Raw genomic sequence first — 14,284 nt, forward strand, 5'->3', positions numbered from 1 at the left:
CCCTGGAAGGGGCTTCAGGAGCAGCTGAAGAGGCATGCTCCATCCTCCATCCCTGAAGGCACCTCATTTCTGAGGAGTGTGTGCCCCAGGAGGGGTTTGAATGTGGCCTGTGAGACCTGTAACTACTTAAAGTAAAAAATAATCCCCCACGTCATTCCTTTTGCTGTCCTTTGCTTAGGGAGACGAAAACAAATCGGTCAGAGACCGTTTCAACGCGCGACAGTTCATTTCCTGGCTGCAGGATGTGGACGACAAGTACGATCGGATGAAGGTGAGAGCTGTGGGAGCCCCGTGCTCCAGGCTGGGGCATTCTAGAGGGGTCCTGGCTTTGGCTGGAGCCTGAAAGATGCCTTAGTGGTTTCCAGCACAGAGTGGTTGTTGTTGAGGTGGGCAGGGCAGGGTTGCATGGTGGGGATGCTCCCATGCATGGCACAGTGGAGTGTTGGGAGCCTCTGCAGGGATTTGGGGAGCACAGTGGCCTCTTGCTGGTTCCAAAAATGGGGAGGGGAGGCAGGTTCAGCTTGGGGCTGAGTTCAGCTGTGATTCCCCCTCGTATCATCTGGTTGGAGCTTTCCCAGTCATTTGAACCCTCAGGGGCTGCCCTTTGCCAGGAGCATGTGCTGCAGTGAACCTGTGGAGAGCTTCAGGGTGGCAGGAGCCTAGGCAGTGATTCCAGAAAGCTTAGAGAGCCAAACTCTGGCATGGGAAGGAGCAGGGACAGTTGTACTGCAGCTGGTACCACAGAAGGGGTTGGCAGCTCCCACAAAGGGAGAAGGTCCCTGTGGGGGCCAGTGGGGACTGTACCCAAGTGGTCATTGATGGGGTCGATGCTCTAGGGTACTTCCAAGCCTTTCAAACCCAAAGCTTTTGGGTTTGCCCCAGCTCCTGCTGGAATTGGGCTCAGCAGACATCCCAAATCCAGCTGTCCTGTGTGTGGCATCCCTTGCTGCATTTAATGCTGTGCCCACCTTAATGGCTGCACATCCCCTGGGTTTGCTGGGTGGGATGGGCAGCAACACCCTCTCCTGCTCTCTCCCACTCCCCTCTTACCTCCTGTTGTTTTTTCCCAATCCAGACATGCCTGCTCATGCGACAGCAACACGAAGCAGCTGCCTTGAATGCGGTGCAGAGGATGGAATGGCAGCTGAAGGTGCAGGAGCTGGACCCCGCGGGGCACAAATCCCTCTGCGTGAACGAGGTGCCCTCGTTCTATGTGCCAATGGTCGACGTGAACGATGACTTCGTGCTCTTGCCGGCATGACAGTTCCACCCCAGGAGACATCACTGAACACTGGCAAGGACGGGAGCGCTCCGAGGTCGGGCGGTCGAGCTCACATTCACCTTTACCGCTTGCTGATGAATCCCTGGTCAGAGGAGGAGGAAGCAGCTATCGGCAGAAATCAAAACAATAAGAAAAAATAATTGCACTTTCTTCACAACGTGTCCCTCGCTTCCGGACTGACGGCAGCTCCGCGGGGCAGCGGGCCGGGCGCAGCTCCTTCCCACCGGCGGCTGCGGCGGGGAGGCACCGGGCAGTGCCGGCGGCGGGCATTTGGCGGCCCCAAGACTGGCCAGGGCGCGGAGGGAGGAGGCCAAGGACACCGTGTGTGTGCTGCAGAAGCTGCTGAGCGGGGCCAGCAACCACGTGAACCATGTACTTGTGAACACCGTGATTTCCAGCTCTCTGTTTTCCACCGGGCGCGGATCTCCTCTTGGAGAAGCTGCAGTAGGAAACCATGGGGGGAGGGGGGGGTGTTTGAGTTTCTCGTTCCATCATGGGTATGTCTACAAAAAAAAAAAAAAAAAACACAAAAAAAAAACCACACAAAAAAAAACCAACAAAAAAAGAGTCACAAAAGAACCCCAATTAGAAACAAAAAGACAGTGTCCAAGTTGGGCAGCAGCGGCTCGGAGCAGGGACGGCTCCGGGATGTGCCCACAGCAGCCGCTGCCACCGTTGGGGACAAGCGGAGGAGCCGCCGGGGCGGCACGGCCGGGGAGACGGCGACGCAGAGAAAGGACTTTGCCAACTGTGTTTTTAATGGAGTAAAATCCACGTGGTTTATATATTTTTTCCTTTAATCTTGGGCATTTCGTTTCTCTTTCTGAGAACATAACTTGAAAACACTACAGAGCCAATACTCATATAAAGAAAAATTGTATCCCATAAATGCTGTACAGTTTTTATATACATTAACAATGTACTTTTGCTGCCTTCTAGATAATTTATTTTGCAACACATTACTGCACAGTTGTAAATAACTTATGTACTGTAACATCACTTTCAGTTATGTGTAAAGAAATAAATAAATTAATTAAAATTATCTTTGTATTTATAGTTCACTCTGGGCAGCACTTTCCCTGTCAAGGAAAAGGTTGCCCAGAGAAGCTGTGGCTGCCCCAGCCCTGGAAGTGTTCCAGGCCAGGTTGGAGCAGCCTGGTCTAGTGGAAAGTGTCTCTGCCCATGGCAGGGGCTGGAACAAGATGAGTTTTGAGGTCCCTTCCAACCCAAACCATTTCATGGTTCTGTGATTTTGAACACTGTTTATCTTGCCTTTTCCTCCCCCTGTGTGTCCAGTGGGATTGGAAACCCTTCAGCTGGTTGTGATGGGGTGGACCATGGGGAGAGGGGACCCTGCCTGTGCCATGTGCCAGCTGGGGGGGTCACAGTGTGACATGAAGAATATTTGGGCTCAGGCTGGTGAGTTTTCAGCCCCTCTAGTGACTGTGAGCCGAGGAGCTGCTCTTTGGGGGCTGCAGATAGAGAAGGATGGGTGGACCTGGGCTCAGTGCGGGGGGCAAAATTGATTGTCAGCTCAGGGATGCAATTGGAGGCAGGTCAAGTGCCTATCCAAGACTTCTGTGATATCCTTCCACCTGCTGCCCAGCCTTTCCCAATGGGCAGCTGTCCACATCTGCTGTCCCCAGGCTGGTGTGCCGGGATGAGGGGTGGCCTCCGTGGATGCCCGGTGCCAGCTCTGAGTTCTCCGGCTTCTTCTGTTGGATTTTCCTGGGTGCTCATTTGCTGCCACTTTGGGAAGCAAAGATATTCCAAATGCCATTTGGCTCCTCTTCCTCTGCTAGTGACGCTGTGCTGAGGGGACCCCTCGTTCAGCCCCCACCCGGTTCCCCCCTCGCTCCCACAGGCTTTGCAGCCAGCTGTGGAATTTTCCATGGTCTTAGCATGGGGACCTTGAGGATTTAACTCCAACGTGTCTCGGCAGGGGGGTGAGGGGGGTGTCCCACCTTTCCCTGGCCAACCCCCAGCTCCTGCTTTGGCACTACTGGCACCAGGACCAGGGATCACTACAGCGGGATCAGCTACTGCAGCTGTAGCAGGACAGGTGTGCCATGTCCCACCTGCATCCAGAGGGATTTTTCCCCCCATCCTTGCCCTGAGCTGTGGGATCAGTGTGGGCAACTAGTGCCCTGGGACTGGGGGCTGCTTCTGTGTTCAGGGGCTTCAAGAAAGCAGCCACAAATACATTATTTAATTAATTTCCAGCCCTGCTCTTTATTTTGTTAAATAAAATTCATCTGTGTAGGCACAGGAGAGGCCTTCTATCAGTGTGTGAAGCCGGAAAGTCCTGTGGGCTCATCTGACCACGTTACTGATGGCCTTGGGAGTCTCCAGGGTCAGTTTTCCTCCTGGCACTGTTCCTCCCAGCTGGGTCTATGGGTGCAGATCCCGTGGAGGGAGGCAAAGAAATGCAGATGTGATTTTTTTTTTTTATTTAATGTGATTTTTCAGTGTGACTTTGTAGGTGTGATTTTTGAATGTGATTTTCAATGTGACTTTTTATGTGATTTTGCAGATGGAATCTTTTCCACCGTTGCAGGTCCAGAGCTGAGCGCCCGAGCCATGCTGCTGCCCCCAGAAATCACGTCTGTGAATAAATTTTAAAAAGAAGAGGGGGAATAAATCTCTGTTTCCAGCTCGGCTGCTCCGTTGGCTCTTCCCACAAGGTAATGTGGCGCTGGGTGCCCACCGGTTCTCTTCCTGGGGGAGGGTCACAGATCCCACTGGCCCCCTTTGAGGTTTAGGGGGACCTGGTGCGTTTGTCTGTGTTCACAGATGTGCCCTGGCACTCCCAGCTGCACCCCAGCGCCCCCAACACCGGCTGGTCCGGGCTTGTCCCAGTGCCGAGAGGGTGCCTTGGTTTGGAGCACCGTGGAGGAAGGGGGGGCTGACCTGGGGCTGGGGGGTGAACTGGGGCTGGCGGGAGGGCAAAAAGTGGGAGGAGGAGGGCAAATTGGATTGAGGGAGCTGAGCCGGGGTTGAGGAGTGAAGGGGCTTTAGGGAGCTAAACCGCATTCCAGGCTTGGGAGGGGGATAAACTGGGCTGGGGCGAGACCGGGGCTGGGGGGATTGAACCCCGTGTTGGGAGAGGAAACTGGGGCTGGGAGGACTGAAATGGGCTGACGAGAGGGCGAAGAGAGGCTGAGGGGGTGATTAAATCGGGGCTGGACAAACTGGGTTTGGGGTGGCGAACTGAGCCGGAGCTGAGGGGGCTGAACCCGGTATTGCGGGGCACGAACCGCGAGTGGGGTGTGTGAACCGGGCTTGGTGGGAGGGCAAACTGGGACTGAGGGGGCGAACCGGGTTGGGGGGCGGCTGAACCGGAATTGGGCTGTGTGAACCGGGCTGGGGAGACAAACCGGGCTTGGGCGAGGGGTGCAAACCAGGTCTGATCCCCATGTTTGGGGGGTGCGAACCAGGCTTTGGGCCTGATGAACCGAGCCTGGGGGGGCTTGAACCGGTGCTGGGAAAGCGGGTGGGGGTGTCAGAGCCGGGGGTGGGCCCGGTCGGGGCGGTGCCGCGGGGCGGGTCCGCCCGGTGCCACCCCCACCTGCCCTCGCCGAGCGTGGGCGCGATCGCGGCGATGGCGCTCGGGGGGTCGCGGCCGCGGGGCCGGCGGGCGGCGGGGGGGTGGGCGCCGTGCGCGGCGCTGGCGCTCGGGTGGGCGCTGGGGTGGGCGCTGGGCGCGGAGCCCCCGCACCGCTGCCGCCCCGACGCCGCGCTGCTGCCGCCGCCGCTCCGCCGGCTCGGGGGCCCCGCGCTGCTCCGCGCCGCCGTCCCGCGTCTCCGCGGCGGCTGGAGCCCCTGCCAGCTGTACCGCTACCCCCCCGGCACCCCCGGCACCCCCCGCCCCAACGGCACCGGGCCCTGCACCCGCGGATGGCACTACGCCCTGCCCGCCGCCGGCCTCCGCGCCAACCTCGTCACGCAGGTGGGGGACAGGGGCGGGGGGGCTTTCGGAGGAGTTTAAGGGGACCCGGGGGTGGGGGTCCCATCGTACAGGAGGGGTTAAGGAGGGTGGGGTGGGGCGGGAGGCTGTAGAGGGAGTTTGGAGGGAACAAGCTGGCGGTCCCAGCCCCTGGAGCAAGTTGGGAACCCCCGTAAGGATCCCACGGGAAAGCCGTGGATGTGCAGGGAGAACACCGGGGATGTCCTGGGATGTGGGGGAAAGAGAGTTTGCTTGGAGGGGAAAGCAGGGATCCTGGGAAGAGAGAAGGGTCCTGGGAGAAGAAGGTGGGAGACACCATGGAAGGGGGTTTGGAGGTAGGTGGGGGAACCCTGGAGGAAAGTTGCTGAGGGGTTGGAGAATGTCCAGGGGAGAGGGCTCTAAGGGTCTTCAGCACCATCCTGCCACATCTCCACATTTCTGCTGTGGGGTGGGGGCTGGCCAGAAGCCCCCCTGTCCCATCTTTCCCAGCCCTGTGAGCAGCAACAGAGCCGTCTACTGAGCCCCCCATGCTGACAGGCCCCCACTCTGTCCCCCCACAGTGGGACCTGGTGTGTGCCTCACGCTGGAAGGTGCCCCTGGAGCAGACTACACACCTGCTGGGCTGGACACTGGGCAGCGTCACCGCTGGCCTGGCCTGTGACAGGTAAGAGGGGGTGCATGGATGGCCCACTGGGCAGGGGACGCCGTGCCCAGCCCCACTCACAGCCTGTCCCTGGAAGGTTCGGCCGCCGTCCCACCTTCCTGCTGTCCCTGGCGCTGGCAGTGCCCGTGGGCCTTGCTGTGGCACTGGCTGTGAACTTCCTCATGGTCCTGGTGGCTCGGCTGCTCTTCGGGGCGGCGCTGGCAGGAGCCTTCCTCGCCCTCTATGTGGCACGTGAGTGTGATCTGGAGGGTCCACGGGGGGGTGGGGATTGAGGTGCAGGATGCTGTGGGGTACAGGATGCTTTGGGGTGCAAAATGCTCCAGGGTATAGGGTGCTCCAGGATGCAGGATGCTGCATGGTGTAGAATGCACTGGGATGCAGGATATTCTGGGATGATGCTCCAGGGTGCAGGATGTCCTGTGTCAATGGCACCCACAGTGCACCCCTCACCACCTGCCAGGGCTGGAGCTGTGTGAGCCCACCCACCGGCTGGGGGTGACGATGGTGGCCGGATTCTTCTGGATCGCCGGGGAGCTGCTGCTGCCGGGGCTGGCCCTGCTGTGCCGGGACTGGCGGGTGCTGCAAGGCGCCGTCACCATGATCCTGGCTCTGATGGCTGCCTGCTGGTGGTAAGGACCCCCTGGACAGGGGGGTGCATGGGGCTGGGCTGTGCCTGGTGCTGGTGCCAAGCTGTTCGCAGCTGGGCACACCCTGCCAGGGCCGCAGCAGGGATCAAAGACTGCCTGGGACTCTCCAGGGGAGCGGGAACCCTTCCACCCTGGGTAAATGTTTGCTCAGGTTTGAAGTTGAGGGTTTCTGGGCAGTGTTGCTTTGAAGCCGGATGGGAGGGTCAGTGCTGGAGGGGCCAGGCCCCTGAGGAGCTCCGTGACCTGACACTCATGCCCCAGGTGCCCAGCACTGCTCCTGGAGTCACCACGCTGGCTGCTGGCCACGCAGCAACTGGAGAGGGCCAGAAAGACCCTGCAGGCACTGGCTGAGGACAATTGTCCCCAGGACAGCCTCCTCACAGGTGCGTGGTGGGACTCCAAGGATGATGGAACACCGGGACCCCTCCCCACAGCTATGGTGCTGAGGGTGGTGGGGCAGTGCCCAGTATCCTGGGATCCTTTCTCCCAGCAGAGCTGGAGGCCTTGTCCGAGAGGTCCCCACAGCCCCGATACCACGCTGTCTGCGAGATCTTCAGCACCAGAGTCATCTGGAAGAATGGCGTCATCCTCGGCTTTGCAGCGTGAGCATGAGGGGGGTGCCATGGGGGTGCTGCTGGGGTGGGCCTCTCACCTGTGGCCCCCTGACACTTCTCCCACAGGTTCATCGGCTCTGGCATCCGCCACTGCTTCACCCGCAACCTGGCCCCCCACCTACCCCACTTCTTCTCCTCCTACTTGGTGCTGGTGGGCACCGAGGTGGCTGCCTGCCTCTTTGTGTGCCTGACGGCCGAGCGCTTCGGGCGCCGCGCCATCCTCCTCCTCTGCACCGTCCTCACAGGCATCTCCTCCCTCCTGCTGCTGGCCCTCACCCAGTGTAAGGACCCTCAGGGGACCCCCAGGCATGCAGCCCTCAGCTGGGGAGGGAACTGCGTGTCTGAGAGGGGTGGGTGCAGGATTTGACCCCTGATGGTGCTTCACCCCCTCCCAGATCTGCTGGAGCTCATTGTCCTGACCCTTTCCGTGGTGGGCACGGCCGCCTCCCATGCTGTCACCATGCTCAGCATCTTCTTTGCCAGTGAGGTTCTCCCCACCGTGGTCAGGTAAGGGAAGAGCCACTCCCCTCCTGTGCTGCCCAGGCAGAGCCCCCTCTGAGTGTGTTCTCCCCCGCAGGGGTGCCGGGCTGGGCCTGGTCGTGGGGGCCAGTTTCGTGGGCAAGGCGGCAGCGCCCATCACCGCCATCCCCAACAGCCGCGGCTTCTTCCTGCACCATGTGGTGTTCGCCTCCTTCGCCATCCTGGCCGTGCTCAGCATCATGTTGCTTCCTGAGAGCCAGGGCCGCAACCTGCCCCAGTCCCTGCAGGACGGCGAGAGCCAGCGCCGGCCCCCCCTCTTCCGCCGGCCCCCCCGCGAGGACCATGTGCCCCTGCTCGCTCCCCACGGCATCCCCCACGACTACTCCCGCCTCGCTGCCTCCACCAAGAGGATGCTGGGCTCCCCGGACACCCCCCGCGAGATGTAGCTGTGCCCCCCCATCCCTGGGGGTTCTTCCCACTGCTGGGGGCTGAGCACAGTGCTGGGACGCCCATCTGTGGGTGCTCACGGGGACAACAGGGAGCACTAGGACGTGTGCTGGGTGGGCCGGGAGAGCAACACGCCCTCCCTGCAGCAGGGCCAGATCCTGCCCCAGGAAGAGCGGTGCTGGGAGCCCTGGGGTGGGGGTGATGCCCCCCCAGGGGGTGCTGCTGGCTCCCAACAAAAGTGCCTTGTGGCTATGGGCCACTGGTGTGGGGGGGACACACCACCCCCCACCACTGGCCCCTGCTCTTTATTATGGCATGACCAGGGGTCTTCTCACCCCCCTCCCCAGCTCTGTGGGGCTCCCCCAGGGTGTACCCCCCAGGGCTGCCTGGGTTTGCTGGTCTGGGGTCTGTGGGGGGATGCAGGTGTGGACCCCTCTGCATGGAGTCCTCTTGCAAAGCCCCTCCAGGTGGGTGTCTTGTTCGTGTCCATATCCAAAGCTGCTGCATCTGGTCATCTCTTGTCTGTGTGAGCCCCTCTCTGTCCCTTCCCTGGCCCAGCCCCTCTGTGGACAGGGGGGTGCCCCCCTCCTGCCCCCCCATCCCCCCTAGTGCCCGTAGAGGTCGGCCAGGCGGCGGAAGCGTGGCCCCCACTCGCTCAGGTAGTCGTAGTCCTGGTCCTCATCTGTCAGGCTGGAGACAATGGAGCTGAGGGGGCTGGCAACAGAGCCCGAGCCCTCGTAGTCGTAGATGAGGGCCGTGTCATAGGGGGGCACACTGGGGTCACTGTCAGCTGCCTCCAGCCCCTGTGAGGACAGGGGGGCATTGTCAGCCCCGCCAGGGATGGGGGGATGGGGATAGGGGTTTCTAGGGACAGGGGGGCACTATCTGCCCCGCCAGGGATGGAGGGCTGAGGGCAAGGGGAACACTCAGCCCCATCCCACCTGGTTGATGAAGTCCTCGATGTCAGAGGGGCTGTTGGGCAGCTTGCGGGGGGCGAGGGGCGTCCCAGAGCTGAGTGGGGCGTCCCTGCGCACCGGCGGCTTGGCCCGGGCTGAGAACAGTTCGGGGTGCCGGAGCTGGTTGATGTCGTAGGCGTCCTGCAGGGCCAGGAGGGGGTCAGGGATACAGGGCTGGGATGGGGACCCCCCCAGGGCTTCCCCTGCCGTGGGTCCTGCTCACCTGGTCCTCCTCGCCCCCGCCCTGCTCGTCGTAGTTGAGGATGTTGTCTCGCATGTCGTCCTGGGAGCGCTCCAGCAGCCCCTTGCGCAGCGCCCGGCGGCGCCCCCTCACCCGCACGGCCCCCACGGCCACCAGCACTGCGGGCACAGCGGGCATGGGAGGCCGGGCATGGAGGGGATGCTGTCTGAGTGGGGCTGGGAGGTGGGATGGGAATGCAGGTAGGGATAACTGGGGGCAGTGATGGCGTGGGATGAGGGTGGAGCAGAATGTTTTAGTGGGGGTCTTTTGGTGAGGGTCAAAATTGGGGGGAGGTGTTGAGGGTCACGGGTACTGACTGGATGGGGTGATCAGGACCAGGGTGGGGTGATGTGGGACATGAGTAGGGAGAGTTTGGGGTGTTTTGGACCAGGATGGGGTGATGGGGGACATGGGCAGGATATGCATGGGGTGGCCAGGACCAGGATGGGGTGATGAGTGGGGGATGAGGTGACCGAATGTGCTGGTGGGGTTCGGGAAGGTGGCCAGGGCCAGCATTGCATGACAGAGCCCAGGGTGCCAGGGAGGGCAGGATGGAGGGGTGGGGGTCTCACTCACCAAAGAGGAGGAGAGTGCTGCCGAGGATGATCAGGAGGGCCCCGAGGGTGATGCCGGCCCCGGCGGTGGCGGCAGCCAGGACCCCGTCCTGGCAGGTGCCGTCCCGGCCACAGTGACATACCGAGACGTTCAGCAGCAGCTGCTGCTCCTGCGGGGGAGTCCCCGAGTCCCGGAGCAGCAGCGGGAGCGAGTAGGGCCCCTCGGGCAGCTCCGCCAGCACGGCCAGCACCGCGTGAGTCACTGCGTGGGGAGTGGGTAGTAGAGGGTGAGCAGGGTCCCCCTATGCAACTTCCCCCCAACCCGGCTGTTCCTCACCATTGAAGCGGGTGATGCTCCAGTTGCGGGCGAGCTGGGGCTGCTGGGGGCTGAGCTGGAAGTGGAAGGGGGCTCCATGGGGGGGCCGGTCATCGTCGGTGGCCCCCAGGAGCAGGGTCCCTCCGCGTCCCGGCCGCCCGCAGAGCACTCCTGCTGGCGTCTGCAGCTGCGGTGCGTGGTCGTTCACCTCCAGGATCTCGATGGAGAGGGTGCCGGTGGCCGAGAGCGGGGGCTCGGCTGGGGGACAGAACAGAGGTGTCGGGGGGGGCGGGCAATGGGAGCGGGGGGGCGTGGCAGGGGTGCTGCTCACCATCGTCTCGGGCCAGGACCAGGGCAATGTACCAGCCGCCCTGCAGGAAGGCCGAGGGGTGCAGCAGCTCCCGCTTGGTGCGGACGGTGCCGGCGTGGGGATCCAGCTGCAGCCAGTCCGCAGGGTCGTAGAGCAGCGCGTAGCTGTGGTTGCAGGGGGGGTGTGACATCACTCCCTGAAACACCCACAGTGGGTGTGGGAGGCAATGGGACGGGAGCAGGACTCACGTGAGGGTCTGGATCTGGTGGGTGTCGGGGTCACTGGCGGTGTAGGTGGTGATAGGGGTGCCCGGGGGGGTCCCCTCCAACACGCTGATCCTCCTCGGGTTCTCACGGAAGATGGGCGCCTCATTGACATCCCGCACACGCACACGCACCGTGGCCAGGGCCCTGGGGCTGGGGGGGGCCGTGGGCTCCAGTGGCTGCTCATTCTGCACCGACACCGTCAGCTGAAAGCGGTCCCGCACCTCGTGGTCCAGTGGCTGCGAGAGGGGCTACGGGTCAGCTGAGCCATGAGACCCCCCCAGTGCCCCCTGGCTGCCCCATGCCCACCTTGACCACGGAGATCACACCATCGTTGGTATGGGGGTCAGTGCGGATGGCGAAGGAGCCCTCAGGGTCGCCCTCCAGGATGGTGTATTTGGCCAGCCAGCTGGGAGAGCCCACCAGGTCCTTGTCGTGCACGAACACCTTGCCCACGTCCACACCGGCTGCCTGCTCCTCCACCTCCATGGAGAACTGGGGGACAGCAGCATGAGGCTGGAGTCTGTCCCTTTGGGATGTTGCAGCCCCTTGAGGGGATGGCTCCCTGGCACATTCTCATATCCCACCCGCCTGCTACCTCCTCCTTGGTGAACTCAGGAGAATTGTCATTGATATCCTCCAGGTAGATGACGGCCATGGCAGTGGTGGTGAGCCCATCCCCGGACATGTCAGCTGCCTGCACCGTCAGGTTGTACACCCCCATGGTCTGTAGGGAATGAAGGGGGCCAGTACTGAGCCCCTCCAGCCCCCCAAGGAGGACAGAGGTCCCACAGCTGCTGCCCACCCACAGTGTCCCCACACCTGGGTCTGCTCATGGTTTCACACCAGCTGGGGGGCCCTGGTTGCCCCCAGTCCCAGTGCCCCCACAGATGCTCCCCATCCCATTACCTCGCGGTCGAGGCCGGGCTGTGCAGTGCAGATCTCCCCGGTGGTGGCATTGATGCTGAACATGCTGGCAGCGCCCTGCTCCAGGATGGAATACCGCAGTGCTGCGTTGTCCGTGTCGGGGTCGTCGGCATCAGTGGCATCCACCGTCATCACACAGGTCCCTGCAGCCGCAGGAGTGCCTGGTGGGTGCCAGTTTTGGGACTGGCTCAGACCCTCACCCCCCAGCTCCCCCACTGGACCCACCTGGCTCAGCCCCCTCCACCACATGCCCCGTGAACACGTCCTGCCGGAAGAGCGGCCGGTTGTCATTCTGGTCCACTACGATGATCTCCAGGTCAGTGGGGTCCTCCAGTGTCACTCCACCCAGGTCAAGGGCAAAGGCTCTCAGCTGTGGGCACACAGCATGGGGGTTGGGGTCTGGCTGGGGACCCCTTGGAAGGGTCTATGGGTGCTCAGGATTATCCTTACCCGGTAGCGGTCGTTCTCCTCCCGGTCCAGCATGGCATTTAGGAAGACCTTTCCACTGAACTTGTCGATGGAGAAAATGCCCAGGGGCTCCTCATCCACCCCCGGCCCCTTGATGCTGTATATCACCCCCCCGGGCTGCTGCTTGTCCGACTTGATCTGCCCCGAGGAAATCAGGTCTGGGTGTCCCAGGCTGGGGGTCTCTTCCCCTCTGGGGTTGCTCCAATGCAATCCCCCTGCCCAGGGTGCCTCCCACCCCAACACCTGGAGGAGAGGGTGGGGGCCGCTCGCCTACCTGCACCAGGAGATGGGGGATGCGCTTGTGGTTCTCTGAGACGCTGATGGGGGGGATCACCCAGGCCCTCTTCACCCGCCGTGGACCCTCATGCTGCTGCCAGGCCTGGGGGGTGCCTGGGGCTGCGGCACCTGGCTGGGCTGGGCTGGCACCCTGCGGGGGGGACACGGTGCTGCTGGTGACCCTGAAACCTCTGGAGTGGGGTGGAATGCGGGGCAGTGGGTAGGGAGGTGGTGCTGGGGTGGGCCGTGATGGGGTACGTGGTGTGGGGATACACAGTGCTGGGCCCCCCGATGGGGTTGAGGTTGGGTCTGAGGGAGCATGGGGGCCCCCCAGCTCCCACAGGAGCATTGTGTTGGTGGTCCCCTGACATCCTGGTGGGATGGTGATGGGTGTCCTGCAGGGATCACCAGGAAAGGCTGCCCCACAAATGATCCTGGTTGGGCTGTGTCTCCTGGGACCCCTTCAGAGGGGATGAGGGGGGTACCCCAGGCTGGCAGCACCTGCTGTGGCCCCCCCATACCACTGTGACAAATGGACATGGCAGTGAGGGTGGAGGTGGGTCAGGGATCAGTTTAGGCTGCTGGGGTGGTCTTGGAGCACAAAGCTGGGGTGCTGGGGGGCAGAGGGAGCTGGAGGGCTGGGATGGAGCTGGGAGCTGTGAGGGGGGAGATAAGGGATGGAGACAGGGATGGAGACAGTTGTGGGGGTGTTGCAGTAGGGTCAGGGAGCTGATGGGTTTAGAGGCTGTGCAGGACTGGGATCAGGGAATTGGGGGGGTGGCATGGGGGTCCAAAGCTATAGGGAGTATGGGGGCTGGGAGGTAGGAGTGGGGAGGGAGGAGGTAGGGAGGTAGGAGTGGAGAGCTGTGTGCACACAGCCAACCCCCTCCAGCTCTGTGCCATCCTCATCCTGATCCCACGGGACATGCACTGTTGCCTCCCTGGGAAGGGAGCACATCTGGGCAGCACCAGCCTTGCACCCACATCTGCACCCAGCTGTGCCTTCACCGCTGGCTGCCGAAGTGTCCCAGGAGCCCCAGAGACTTCCTGTGCACCCTGAGGGGGAGGAGGGGGAGCAGGGCTATGGGAATGGCTGTGCTGGGGGTCCCTGGGGATGGGGATTGGGGGAGCGGGGACCGCGTGTCAGCCCCATGGGATGGGCAGGACAACGGGCTCGTTCCAAGGCTATGATGGGCACTGCACTGTGGTCTCCAGCTGCTTCTGTGAGTCCTCCCCTCCCAGGAGAGACTCCCTCCCTTCCCTGGGTGACCGCTGGAACTGGGGATGGATTGGGAGGTAGGGGGGCGATGGGGGCTCTGTTGCTGTGGGGGCTGCCCTGCCTTGCTTTCCCCTGCCCTGAGGTACCGAGTGCAGAGGCCAGGCCAGAACCCCAACAGCCCCATGTGGCTCAGGCCTGAGACCGTGGGGAGGGGCTCTGGGAGGGTGGGCATGGGCAAGGGGGTACGGGGGGGTCTGGGACCTCAGTTGGGATGGGAAAAGGGGGAACAGGATGCATCAGAGTGCCTAACACTTCCTCAGACCCGCTCTCAGCCCATCCTGGCTCACAGGCGCGGGCAGCATGCCGGAGCCGCAGGCCCCCCCCTGCCATGGCCATCTGTGGGGTGGGAAATGCCTCAAGAGGGGCTCCAAGCCCCCGTCACCCCCAGCCCCATCCCCGCTGCCCCCAGGGACGTGACTCTGCGGGGTTTGGGGTCCAGCTACTCCCTAGCTCCGTGTCCAGGCTCCCCATCCCGGCCAGCCCTCCCAGGGTACAGAGTGGGGGTCCCCATCCCACCCCATCCCACCCCATCCCCACCCTCCCGGTCTCCCCGCACCCCTTACCCGAGCGCAGAGGGGGGCGAGCAGGCAGGCGAGGAGGAGAGGGGGGCCCAT

At 62.6% G+C, this 14,284-nt stretch overlaps 3 protein-coding genes across 7 annotated transcripts in view; 2 read left to right on the forward strand and 1 right to left on the reverse strand.

The window, feature by feature from the left end:
• Positions 1-1,835, forward strand: part of ANKRD11 (ankyrin repeat domain 11) — a 131,680-nt gene extending 129,845 nt beyond the window's left edge. For all 4 annotated transcript variants that reach the window (XM_027904078.1, XM_027904085.1, XM_027904094.1 and 1 more), the window contains exons 12-13: positions 179-271; positions 1,076-1,835. In XM_027904078.1, the coding sequence (XP_027759879.1) occupies positions 179-271; positions 1,076-1,261 (279 nt within the window). In that variant the 3' untranslated portion in view covers positions 1,262-1,835. The remainder of the gene's footprint in view (positions 1-178; positions 272-1,075) is intronic.
• A 3,340-nt stretch (positions 1,836-5,175) lies between these two features.
• Positions 5,176-8,113, forward strand: SLC22A31 (solute carrier family 22 member 31). Of its 2 annotated transcripts, XM_027904327.1 has the most exons (9): positions 5,176-5,231; positions 5,789-5,892; positions 5,969-6,123; positions 6,353-6,521; positions 6,801-6,922; positions 7,033-7,141; positions 7,220-7,434; positions 7,549-7,660; positions 7,731-8,113. In XM_027904327.1, the coding sequence occupies exons 3-9, from the start codon at positions 6,054-6,056 to the stop codon at positions 8,077-8,079; spliced, it is 1,146 nt and encodes a 381-aa protein (XP_027760128.1). In that variant the 5' UTR covers positions 5,176-5,231; positions 5,789-5,892; positions 5,969-6,053; the 3' UTR covers positions 8,080-8,113. The 2 variants fall into 2 exon arrangements, with proteins under 2 accessions (XP_027760128.1, XP_027760118.1); XM_027904317.1 differs by lacking the exon at positions 5,176-5,231 and having other exon boundaries at positions 5,394-5,892.
• Positions 8,114-8,206: 93 nt separating this feature from the next.
• CDH15 (cadherin 15) lies at positions 8,207-14,284 on the reverse strand. Its single transcript, XM_027904279.1, has 14 exons — positions 14,234-14,284; positions 12,390-12,542; positions 12,098-12,253; positions 11,873-12,017; positions 11,630-11,790; positions 11,319-11,447; positions 11,030-11,215; positions 10,706-10,959; positions 10,479-10,621; positions 10,169-10,405; positions 9,854-10,093; positions 9,260-9,396; positions 9,022-9,177; positions 8,207-8,883 (listed from the first exon to the last, which is right to left on the reverse strand). Exons 1-14 carry the CDS (start codon positions 14,282-14,284, stop codon positions 8,686-8,688), a joined length of 2,346 nt encoding a protein of 781 aa, XP_027760080.1. The 3' UTR covers positions 8,207-8,685.

This window comes from Empidonax traillii, unplaced genomic scaffold (assembly GCF_003031625.1).
Source record: "Empidonax traillii isolate 1590-97213 ecotype Southwest subspecies unplaced genomic scaffold, ASM303162v1 scaffold23:size2178997, whole genome shotgun sequence".
In the NCBI taxonomy this organism is placed as follows: domain Eukaryota; kingdom Metazoa; phylum Chordata; class Aves; order Passeriformes; family Tyrannidae; genus Empidonax; species Empidonax traillii.